At 38.1% G+C, this 12,987-nt stretch overlaps 1 protein-coding gene across 2 annotated transcripts in view; it reads right to left on the bottom strand.

Annotated features, from left to right (window-relative positions):
• ano10b (anoctamin 10b) overlaps positions 1–496 on the bottom strand; it is a 62,454-nt gene extending 61,958 nt beyond the window's left edge. For both annotated transcript variants that reach the window (XM_039763822.1, XM_039763823.1), the window contains exon 1: positions 380–496. In XM_039763822.1, coding sequence (XP_039619756.1) covers positions 380–383 — 4 coding nt within the window. In that variant the 5' untranslated portion in view covers positions 384–496. The remainder of the gene's footprint in view (positions 1–379) is intronic.
• Between the last annotated feature and the right edge of the window lie 12,491 nt (positions 497–12,987).

Raw genomic sequence — 12,987 nt, 5'->3', positions numbered from 1 at the left:
AGATTTCTATCACTTATGAAGAATAATTAACTGCACAAAGTGATCAATTATAAGAACATTCAAGTGCATGAATGGTGCCAAGACTGAGTGGAGTAATTAGGTGTTGTCTGGGTTCCTAAATTGATCGCAGGTACCACAGGTCAGAGATGTAACATATGTTATTACAAATTTGTGCATTTAATTATTTTAAATGCTATGAAAAAAAGATTAAAGATGCTCAACTAAGGAAAGAACTATTAGAATGAATTCTTTTAAAAAATAGTATCATACATGTTCTGTAGCTGCAAAGAAACTTATTAGACAAAAATATATAGCAATACTGGGAAAATAACCTTAAAAAGAATAATGCATAATGATCAAAAGCGAGAATGAATTTTACCCATTATGTTCTCTGCAGAAGTTCAGTGTTAATGCGGCCTTGTGCCATTCAGATGGCTCAGTCCTTCCTGTTCCTGGGCTGTCTGTGCATGTAATAACTTTGTGCTATTGTTAAAGCAAGTTCTACAGGCTGATAAAAGGAATGCAGCACAGCTTCTTTTCTTACCATTCACCCCGCCCATCTTCCAGAGAAGTACACCTATTGAAAGTGAGGTCTCCATATGTGTCAGTTAAACATTCAGGAGTTCATTGGTGAACAATTCTTAATGCTCATGTGGATTCTACTTAAATCATGTGATCCCTTTTGCTTATATTCTTGTGCAATCAGTTCTTAATTTATTACAATTCCAAATAAATATACAATGGAAACAAATACTGCTTTTGTGGTCTTCCCAGACTTTAAAAAGATTTTTTATTTTTACACATATCCAGTCATATATAAGGCATAAAATAAGGTTGTTCACAGAAAAGCCAAGGAGAATAAAAATAAAAATTTGCCTTTTATATTCTTGCTACCTCCAGCCCTTCTTTTTGTCTCCTGTTTCTGGACACTCTTTCTCCTTCTTCTTTCTAACCTGCTTATGAAGTAAGAATGTTGAGGGCTAGCGTGCACCCCTGTAAGATTTTCTGCAGATCATGATTGAATGTAATAAAATAAAATTGAATTTAACATCATGAAATACACAGTATAGCAAATAACAATGAAATACTCTTTGAAGGGACTACAGCATGATTTGCCATTACTGTAGAATCAGCATCAGTATAGAAACTATGAAGCAGTCAATTGGCTATATGCAGACAATAGTGCTGATGCACTGCTGGTGAAATCTCATCGAGCTCAGTCACTTCTGTTGTCTGTTCTACGGTTGTGATTTTTGTTTAGCTTCTAGAATGCCTGAGAAAAAGATGTTTTAGTTTCTGCTCTACAGCTGATCATTGTTGTGTATCTTTACGTTCAGCTTTCAATAAGTACAACAAAGTACTTAGCTTTTAGACATTTCCCTCCAATGTGGAAACCCTATCTAAACTGATTGTTACCATCTGGAGAGAGAGCTTTATGGTTATTCCCCATACCCAGGTTTTAAACTGGCACTTTAGAAAAGAGGATTTTCGTGAGCCAGGGTGACGACTGCTGTAGAAGGGAGCAGTTCCTACATTGTTTGTGTGGAACAATTTCTCCTTTCTACTTTCAAGACCACAGGTTTGGGAGAGGAGAAACCGACTGATGGAGGATGATACACCAGGTGAGGAGGACGATAAAATCCTTGAGGAGCACGACTACTCTTTGGCTCTGGATCAAGCAGTTGTCAACCTAGTGCTAAATGAAATCATGTCTCTCTGAGAGGAGATCCTACTGCTGAGGAAACAAATTAAGACCCTTACAATAAAACAGTGGATTGACATTGTTTTGCTTGCTTAGAGAGAAACATTTGCTTTTTTGCAAGTAAGATGTCCAGAAAACTCATGTTATTTTGTATTAAGCTTATATACATTTTCACCTGTCCCTGAATAAAGTTTAATGACTATTGATAATTTTGTTTCTTAAAGAATACCTAATGTTATCACATATTTGTCTCATGTAAATTTGTAGTAGACCCAAGTTTTTAATATGTCCAGATCTTACCTTCATAATTGTGGATGTAGCTAGAAAGATATAGTTTGAAAGATATAGCTCCTGATGTCTGGCTCAATGTTTTGAAAGATGTGACTTATGTTGTTTACCGTAAGTCTGGGCACATCTTTAAATGATTGAGAGAAAAACTCCATAGCTAGTCTGTTTTAATATCAGTGCTGGAAATGAGTGTGCATATGGCCTAGAGCATAAATGTAGCAAGTACTTGCCTATTAGGGCTACCTCAGAATAAGATCTATGGAGAGTGCAGCTCCGTCATGTAGACTTGGAGTCATTAACCCCCATCGCACTATTCACAAGATTTTCAGTCTTAGCCCTCTATTACATTTTCTTAGTGAGTCATGGACAGTTGCAATACACCCCCATTATCAGTCATGTACTATGACATATATGATACCAGTAACTCAATGATAATGGTTTGCAACTAGCCACTCAATGATTTGTCACAAGTCACAAGAGCATACTTCTGTGTGTGTTAAAATTAACAAAAATGAGTTCTCAGTTTTAAGTAGAATACATACCATGCCCATTAACAGACAGAAGCACAATCAAATCTAAAAGAAAATAAAAACCTGAGAAGAGCAGTGGTGACCTAAAGAAACAAATGAAATCTAGTGATCTAGACTGCACAAAGAGAGGACAGCCTCATGGAACTTGAGAGAAAGAAAAACGTCTAACGAAAAGTCAAATCTTTGTTGTACCATGACAGAGTGGAGATTGAAAAAAGTACTCCATTTTAATTGCCTGCCAGATATATTTACCTCATGATAGTTTTGCACCACAATAGGAAACTTGATCATGTAATCATTCATCACCTATGATTCCTAGTTATGTAATCTGAAATCTTCAAGGCAGCAAAACTTTAAGTTACTGTGGTTGTCAAATTTGACACACTCTCCAATTTAGAGTTGAATATTGTGACACATACTTAAAACCAAGGCATCGGCATCAAGTACCTGATGCCTGTGCACCTGTGAATTCTGATACACTTTTAAAAGGCCAAGCATCAATGACTAATTTAACATATAACACTGCCCCAGTTGTTCCTTCCTGAAGCCCCTTATTTCCACTTGCCTAATGGAATAATGAGCTATTCAGTAAAACGCAGGAGGCAAATGTCATCTGTTACATGGCAGCAATGAATGAAACCAGTCTGGTATGGGTGAATTAGTTTATGGATGACAGACTCAAAACACCAAGCAAACAGCCTCATCAGCTGCTTTTTGTCAGAGTTGATGAAAAAAATTGGGCAGCAATTTAAACATTGAACTTGTGCTGTATTTTAAAAATAGAGTGATCATAGCCAAATGAAATAAGCAGCTCATTTCAGTAGAGGCAATAAGCAGAGTTTAATATTTGATGAAGTGAGATTACTAATTTGCCCCAAAAAGAGGATAATAGATCAAAATTACCCTATATGCATTCACCTTTTACTCAGAGTCCAATATCTCCTTAAGTTCCGTTATAAGGGAGTAATATAACAAGGAGGTGACTTCTTCAGAGAGCTTGTTGAGAACCAAATCTTCTATAAAACATTTAATGTCAAAGGAAGAGGGGCTGAAATTTACTGAAATAACAGTAATTAAATTAAAAAAATATATAAGATTCACTGCATTTATTGATACGGTTCCCTGATTTGGTTTTGATGGCTGAATCAAAGGCAAACGTTTTGCACTTCCGATGTTTATGTATCAATAATAATTATTTGTTGGGTATAAGTCCATGTATGTGATACAAAATTTTAATTTCAAACTTGTTTGAGTAACTAATAATTCATGTCCATGGTCTGTCACATGAGGGCATCCTCTATAAAGATGAGTTTCGTAATTCAGTTTTGGAAATCTTTTGCCCTGTAGCCTGAGCCAGATTGCTGGTAAACACTATTGTGAAGTTTCTTATTGCCGCTTTAACGGCCAACCACACAATGCAGGATGAACTACAGAGTTAATAGAAATACATTTATCAAGTTTTCATGTAGATGGTGTCATTATGTAAAAGATTAATAATGAAATTCCAATAGGGGGCAAATAATACAAAATGACGATGCATAATAATAATAATAATAATAATAATAATTCATTACATTTATATAGCGCTTTTTTATCAGTTAAGGACTGATCTGTGGTTCGAGAGGGAGGCAAATACAATATAAGTGATTGTAATCTTGGAGATAGGTAGCTGAGCCTCAAATGGAAATGACAGCACACAGAAAAAAAAGATCTCTAGCAGATGTATCAAATTTAAGAAAACACAAATGTGTACAGTGAAAAAGTAGAGCATGTAATAGAATAAAGGTGGGGGGCAGGGAATTCATCGGAGTGGTGGTTCTGAGGCTAAGGATCTGTGCTGGTATCCAGAAGGTTGCCAGTTCAAATCTCCATCATCCGCCAAAACAGATCCTACTCTGCTGGGCCCTTAACCTGTAAATTGCTCCAGGAGCACTGTACAATGGCTGACCCTGCGCTCTGACCCCAAGGGGTATGTGGAAACTAACAAATTCCTAATACAAGAAATTGTATAAGATGAAATACAGAACAAAAAAAAATAATAGTCAATTCATGTATAAATACTAAACACTACTGATAATTAACTTAAAGTCATTGAAAGTTAACCCTTGGCTGATTTTAGATGTGTTAAGAACGATGACTTATATGGAGTCAAGCTATAACCAGCTCACAGGGCAATACATTTCCCACATATTTCCACCAACAAAATCTACCAGCATCGTTAATGCAGAGCCAAGTATTTTGAAGTGTAGGTTGCATCACCGTAGAATATAACAATTAGGGATGCTCCAAACAAGTTTTTTAAGGCCAATACTGATCACCGATTTCATGTTATTCTATCGGCTGATTCCAATATCAACTCTGATTTTATTTTTCTTTATACCTTTAGAAAACATTTTACAGCAATCTCCTGCATAACCAGACAAACAAAAATCTTATATCCTACATTAAAGTATATTTTTATAATTAAACTACAGACCACAGGGTTTTAAATGTTAAATTTTTAACAAAATTAAACTCTGTAGGCTTATTGTCTAGTGAATATAAAATACTAAAATAAACAAAATTTCCTTAATACATACTTTAACTAATAAAATATGTACAAAATAATTACCAATAAAACATATGGCATAAAACAAAATGCTCCTCATAATTACAAGCTGTCATATTGTTTAGTTTTTTTCTGTAATGTACCTATCTGAAAAAAAGGCCTAATTAAAAAAGTTTTAACCATTTCTCTAACAGCAATTGTATGTATATATATATATATATATATATATATATATATATATATATATATATATATATATATATATAGTCACAGAAATGAGACATAAACAGATAAAGGTTTGGGGCAGCCACCCGTATAATATGGTATCCCGGCTGCAAAAGTCGTTTTTATCAAATAATCTGCACTGAAGTGCATACAACTGAGTCCAGAACAAGACTGAGGGAAAAGGGAAAAAGGGCAGGCTTTTAAAGGTTCAGTCATTGGATCAAGCCTGGACGTGACATCAGAGGGGCCGGAGCTGGTAAGGTCTACTTCCATTCCATTCCATTGGCTCCACATGACGTCAAGAGAGCCAGGTGGAATCTCCTATAGTCATATGAAAAAGTTTGGCAACCCCTCTCAGCCTGCATAATAATTTACTCTACTTTCAACAAAAAAGATAACAGTAGTATGTCTTTCATTTCCCAGGAACATCTGAACACTGGGGTGTTTTCTGAACAAAGATTTTTACTGAAGCAGTATTTAGTTGTATGAAATTAAATCAAATGTAAAAAACTGCCCCTTGTAATTTTGCTGATTTAAATGCATGTAACTGCTCAATACTGATTACTTGCAACACCAAATTGGTTGGAGTAGCTCATTAAGCCTTGAACTTCATAGACAGGTATGTCCAATCATGTGAAAAGGTATTTAAGGCGGTCAAATGCAAGTTGTGCTTCCCTTTGACTCTCTTCTGAAGAGTGACAGCTTGGGGTCCTCAAAGAAACTCTCAAAAGATCTGAAAACAAAGATTGTTCAGTATCATGATTTAGGGGAAGGCTACAAAAACCTATCTCAGAGGTTTAAACTGTCAGTTTCAACTGTAAGGAATGTAATTAGGAAATGGAATGCCACAGGCACAGTTGCTTTTAAACCCAGGTCTGGCAGGCCAAGAAAAATACAGGAGCGGCATATGCACAGGATTGTGAGAATGGTTACAGACAACCCACAGATCACCTCCAAAGACCTGCAAGAACATCGTTCTACAATTCAGCGCAATTTGCATTAAGAACAACATCTGTATGGCAGGGTGATGAGAAAGAAGCCCTTTCTGCATTCACGCCACAAACAGAGTCGCTTGTTGTATGCTTATTTAGACAAGCCAGATTCATTTTGGAACAAAGTGTTTTGGACTGATGAAACAAAAATTAAGTTATTTGGTCATAATAAAAAGTGCTTTGCATAGCGGAAGAAGAACACCGCATTCCAAGAAAAACACCTGCTGCCTACTGTCAAATTTGGTGCAGGTTCCATCATGCTGTGGGGCTGTGTGGCTAGTTCAGAGACTGGGGCCCTTGTTAAAGTTGAGGGTCGGATGAATTCAACCCAATATCAACAAATTCTTCAGGATAATGTTCAAGCATCAGTAACAAGTTGAAGTTATGCAGGGGTTGGATATTCCAACAAGATGATTCCCTGAAGTTTGCCCGGAATGCTATTGTGTCCGCAGACGACATATCATCGCTAGATTCCACACCACCGGGACCCTACTTTGTTTTAGAAAATGGACTGTTGTATCGAGTTGCGGAACACGAAGGTGAGGTATGGATGTTGCTGTTAGTTCCGCTGACCTACCGGCGGGAGGTTTGCAAACTAGCTCATGCCCACCTCTTAAGTGCCCATCTCGGGGCCGAGAAAACATTGGAGAGAGTAAAGCTCCGATTCTATTGGCCCGGGATCAATGAGGAGGTCCGGCGTTTCTATCAGTCTTGCCTAGTCTGTCAGCTACATCAGATACTCAGGAGGGACCACGCTCCTTTAGTCCCAATTCCCCTTATAGATGTTCCCTTTGAGAGGATTGGTGTCGATCTGGTAGGACCCCTAGAAACTTCGGTACAAGGCCATAAGTACATACTGGTCATGGTAGATTATGCAACTTGATACCCAGAAGCGGTTCCCCTGCGAGCTGCTAATACAAAGAATATTGCACAAGAATTATCAGGGCTTTTTCCCTGAGTGGGCATACCTAAAGAAGTCCTTACGGACCAAGGTACGCCCTTTTTTTCGGATACGTTCAGGGAGGTGGCCAAATTACTGTACTCTGTAATAACCATCTCAAAACATCCGTCTATCACGCACAGATGGATGGGCTGGTGGAAAGATTTAACCAGACACTTAAACAGATGCTCCACAAGGTAGTCAGTGCAGACAGTAGGAACTGGGACCAACTTTTACCCCTAGTCCTTACCGGGAGGTGCCACAAGCCTCCACGGGGTTTTCCCCTTTTGAGCTTCTGTATGTACGTCAACCCCGGGGCATTTTGGACGAGGTAAAAGAAGGTTGTGAAGGGGAGGCACTTCCCTCCACTACCATCTTAGAATATACCGTGCAGTTACGCGATAGATTAGATAAAATTCGGCCTCTCTTAAAAGAACACATGTCCCGGGCTCAAGCAGTGGAGGCCCGGAATTACAATCGAAACTCCTCCCTGCACGAATTTCAGCTGGGAGATTGTGTACTGGTGCTTGTGCCCACCTCTCACTCGAAACTGCTGGCCCATTGGCAGGGTTCATATGAGGTTAAAGAGAGAAAGGAGTTCTTCAACTATTTGGTAAGCCAACCAAACAGTTGACCGAGCGAGAGGGTGCATTACAATAACTTATTGAAGCCGTGGAAAGTCAAGGATGAACGCCCTCTTTTCAGCCCCACCCTCGCCCTTTTCTCCGAAAAACTCACACTTAACCTCGGCCATAATCTGACTTTCCACCAGCGACGGGAGTTTAAAAGTGTGACCCAGTCTGTCCCGGAGGTGGTCAGTGGAGCAACAGGCCGGACCTCGCTGATTCAGCACGACATCATGTCAGACCCGTGGGTGGTCGCAAAGGGAACGATCCTATCGCCTCCTGGAGGCGAAACATGCTGAGGTGGAGCTAGAGGTTCAACGGATGTTGGACATGGACATTATTGAGGAAAGCCATAGCCCCTGGTCCAGTCCTATCGTCCTTGTGTCTAAGCCAGATGGCTCTTGGAGATTCTGTAACAACTCCAGACGTCTTAATCAGGTCTCCAAATTTGATGCCTATGCCATGCCCAGAGTCGATAAGCTCCTTGAGTGGTTGGGAACGGCCCTTTATTTGACTACTCTTGACATGACAAAGGGTTACTGGCAAATTCTCTAAACAGTATCCGCTAGAGAGAAAATGGCATTTAGCACCCCTAGTGGACACTAGCAGTACAAGGTACACCCATTTGGGCTACACAAGGCACCAGCAACTTTCGCAGCAACTTTCCAATGTCTGGTAGACAGAGTGTTACAGCCCCACCAGTCCTATTGTGCTGCCTACCTCGATGACGTGGTCATCTTTTCCGGCACCTGGGAGGAACATGTATTACAGGTGTACGCTGTCCTCCTGACACTAGAGAAAGCCAGGCTGCGCATCAAACCCCAGAAATGCTTCTTCGGGTTAAACAAAGCCAAATATTTGGGCTACCTGGTAGGAGGGGGGTTGGTGAAACCACAGTGCTCCAAAATAAAAGACATCCCGGAATGGCCCTGTCCGATTGTCAAAAAACAGGTGCAAGCCTTCTTAGAGTTAGCGAGCTACTACCGCCAGTTTGTACCTCAGTTTTCTGAGAGGGCTGCCCCCTTAACAGATTTGACAAAGAAAAGGGCCCCTTTGCATGTGGTAGGTAACAAATTGACGGAACTTAAAAATGGCCCTCAAAATGGCACCTGTTTTAAGAACACCTAATTTCTCCAGACCGATGCTTCGGACACAAGTCTTGGTGCCAAAGCGTCGGTGTTGAACACCCCATAATTTACCTGAGCCGGAAACTGTTGGACCGGGAGACAAGATATGCAGTGGTGGAATGGGAAGCCTTGGCCAATAAGTGGGTGGTAACTCACCTGCAGTACTACCTGCTGGGCCGGGAGTTCACCCTGGTGATAGACCACGCCGCCCTCCAGTGGATGGCCCTTCACAGGGACTCAAATCCTCGAGTTACCAGGTGGTTTTTGGACCTGTAGCCATAAAAGTTCACCATCACTTATCGTCGAGGTAACCTCCAAGCCAATGCTGATGCACTCTCACAGGTTCATGACCTCTCGGCTTGGGCCGACCGACCCGATGGGTCTGGGCTGAAGGGGGGGTCATGTCACGCACGAGCGCATGGGGTGCAGTTTAAGGACCTGACACGCACCGCGACAAGTCGTGCCAGGGGACAACAGCAGCGTACTAACCGCTCTCTTCTTATTTCCTCAGAAAGAACAAGGCACCGCCACCGTAATACCGGCTGGATGATCCAAAGAGTCACAGCACTTCCGGGTTCCTTTCTTCCCTCTGGTCCCCGTTTGATGACGTCAGCCACCCATCCAGCACCACGGTTTTCTCAGCATCCCACAGTTTAAATTCCAGTCCGACCCCATAAAATTTCTGTCTACCTATCCTTCTGAGTCTTTTGAGTTTTTGGAAACTACTGACCCTGTTTGTGTTACAGTATACGGGGCTAAAAACCCCAAATCTTTATGAACGTTTTGTCTTTTTATTACACTGTTTTAATTTAAAGGACAAAATAAAAAGGTCTGAATTAATTAAAGTAGCTTTTCTTACTGTCACATTTGTTAAGATGGACAAAACGCTTAAGTATTAATCATTTAAATTTTTGTAAACTGTTATGTTCAAATATGCTTACTTCATGATATTTGTCCTTCCTGAGCCACCTTACAGTGGGGTGTTATCTGCCACAAAAACATGCAGTGAAGTTCATACCTCTTGTTTAAGCTTATGGTAGCATAGCCGGTAAGTTTATATACAGTTAGGTTCATAAATATTTGGACAGACAACTTTTTTCTAATTTTGGTTCTGTACATTACCACAATGAATTTTAAAAGAAACAACTCAGATGCAGTTGAAGTGCAGACTTTTAGCTTTAATTCAATGGGGTGAACAAAAAGATTGCATAAAAATGTCAGGCAACTAAAGCATTTTTTTAACACAATCCCTTCATTTCAGGAGCTCAAAAGTAATTGGACAAGTTAAATAACTGGAAATAAAATGTTCATTTCTAATACTTGGTTGAAAACCCTTTGCTGGCAATGATAACCTAAAGTCTTGAACTCATGGACATCACCAGATGCTTTTTTAATGACTTTTTTAATGCTCTGCCAGGCCTTTACTGCAGCGGCTTTCAGTTGCTGTTTGTTTGTGGGGTTTAAAATTCACTGGGTAATGTACAGAAGCTGTTACCAAACTATTTTGTTATTTGTGTGCTGAATATTATGTTTCTTTACTTGTAGTTTCACACCTGCTCTTTGTTAATAAACTGAAAATTTGTACACCCACTCTCAAGCCAGTCTCCAAGTCATTATATTGATGAAGGGAGGAGTTTAGCTGCCTGAATATTTATTACATTGTAACAGTGAGATCACAACACTTACCATTTGTCTAGTTGCACAGGATGACTTCTCCAATTTTTTTTCAGTTTATTATTCCACCTTCTTCAACATAAAGGCTGTAAAAGAAAAAGAAAAAGAAAAAGACACACGCTTGCTCAACTACTGTAAAGCCTTGCGTAAAGGAGCACTCCAACTAAATTACTGTAAAGCTTAGAGAAGCAGGGGCTGAAAATATCATTTTTTGTGATCAACCTTTTTACCTATCACCGATCAAGGTACATATACCACCAATCAAATATATATATATATATATATATATATATATATATATATATATATATATATATATATATTTTTGAAAGCACAGATTGACCAGCTTGCTGCCAAATGTCTCCATCTCAATCTGAAATTTAAGCAAAGGAAATCATTCACAGGGCTCCATATTTAGCTATGCATTATAACAGAAACATCAATTTACAGAACAAAAGCAAAACAGATCATAAAATAAATAATTTTAAAATGACATTACAGATTCAAGGATGGTCACGAAAAGAAGCAGTTTTAATTTTATATTTTGTGTCACAATCACTCACCTGTAACTTGGAGAGAAAATAAACTTTAATGTTTTAAAGAATTTCAAAGTATACGATATACTTTACTTATTAAACCACAAAAGAATAAAAAATAGGTGGAGAGTTCTTTATTACTGTGAACATTTTCACATAAATAAAATATTTACATTATATAACATAAATGGTGGTGTTCCTAAATAAAAAAATGAATTTCAAAGCAGCTTACACAGAATCACAAGTATTAATGTACTTGTATTCTATACATTAGACAGTAATACTACTGCTACTTCCTTCTTTCAGCAAGTTTTTCCTTTTTCCTTGATGTTTAATTTGTAAATAAATTTGTCTTCATTAATATAATTTTCATTTAATTTTTATCATTCTGGTATTAACTTATTAAATTATGAGTGACTCTTAAAGCAGCAAATATTTGGCAATCAGATTACAAATATTAATACTGTATGAGCAGTAAAATCAAATAGTTGTGCTAATACTAAGTACCAACATGCAGTACTGACAATTATACAGAATTTACCTCAGTTTTCTGAAATGTTGCACTTAAAGTTTACTGTATTGTTATTTTTTTGCCTCTATCAATAACTGATGATTTCTAAACAACTTCAACATATTACTTTGGTACAATGTTTCTCAAATGTAGTCCATGGGAACCCATGTGGATGCAGATGTTTTTCAAACCAACTCCTGTTTTAGATTCCGAACCTAATTAAACAGACTGTTATTTCACAGATTCCATGTTTTGGGCTCACTGTTGAAACTGCAAAACTAAGTTTGGTAAATTTTTATTAGAATGCACTTAGCATTTTACACACATTACATGGGGATAATTTTGTGTGTATGCTTTTTTTAAAAAACTTGTTATTTAAGATTTTAATCATCTTTCAGGTGTTCTGGTTATTTACTTCATTATTTACTAATGAACATGTTAGTAGGTCCGACAGTAAAGTAGTTGCTGCCTATTGGCATTCAGTTTGTTTTCCCAGGCGTCTGCTCTGTTCCAAATTAATTGTCTTACATATTAATATATTAAAAAAGAAACAGAGTTAAGCATTTAAAGCTATAGCAAAAATACAAATATTTCTAAATGTCTTACAAATTTTAAAAACTGTTTATCTGAATGTAGAACAAAAGGCTAGCTAAGTAAATAAGATCAACAGGAGAGTAACTGGCTGAAACAAAAAAATATAGACACAGGGGGTACCCAGGACTGAGTTTGAGAAATACTGCTATAGTGTGCACATCAAGGTTATTATAGTTAACAAAAACTAAAATCAAAACTGAAACTATTATTAAAAAAACATTTTCATAAACAAATAAAATAATTAACAAAACTGAAATCAAAAACTAAAAGTAAACGAAACTATTAAAGTAGCTGGAAAGACTAACTAAAATAAAATAATAATTTACTAAAATATTTTTAGTTTTCATTTTGAATGAATATTCTTACCATTAGTCTTTAAACCTTGTAAGTTCTAACTCTAAAACAGAGTCATCCACCATGAGCCGCCCGCACATATTCATCCAGTGAACGGCGGCTGTACACACAGCATTTGCGGTGACAGAGCGAGCTGAGTGCGGGTGCGTAAAGCGTGAGAAATAGAAGGCGATTTGTGTGCTGCCTTTCTTTGTGCTTGTTGCATATCAAGGTATTAATTCAAATGGCTGAAATCAGAATGTGCTCGTCAACAAAATGTTTACCATTTGGATAGAAAAATCACGAGTGAGTAACGTTTCAGTTTATTTCTCAGGTGTCTGCTTTTTGTTGACAGCAATTC

The sequence above is a fragment of the Polypterus senegalus genome, chromosome 9 (genome assembly GCF_016835505.1).
Source record: "Polypterus senegalus isolate Bchr_013 chromosome 9, ASM1683550v1, whole genome shotgun sequence".
NCBI classification, from domain to species: Eukaryota; Metazoa; Chordata; class Cladistia; order Polypteriformes; family Polypteridae; genus Polypterus; species Polypterus senegalus.
Note: the sequence above shows the minus strand (reverse complement) of the source record. Positions and strands in the feature narration are given on the sequence as shown.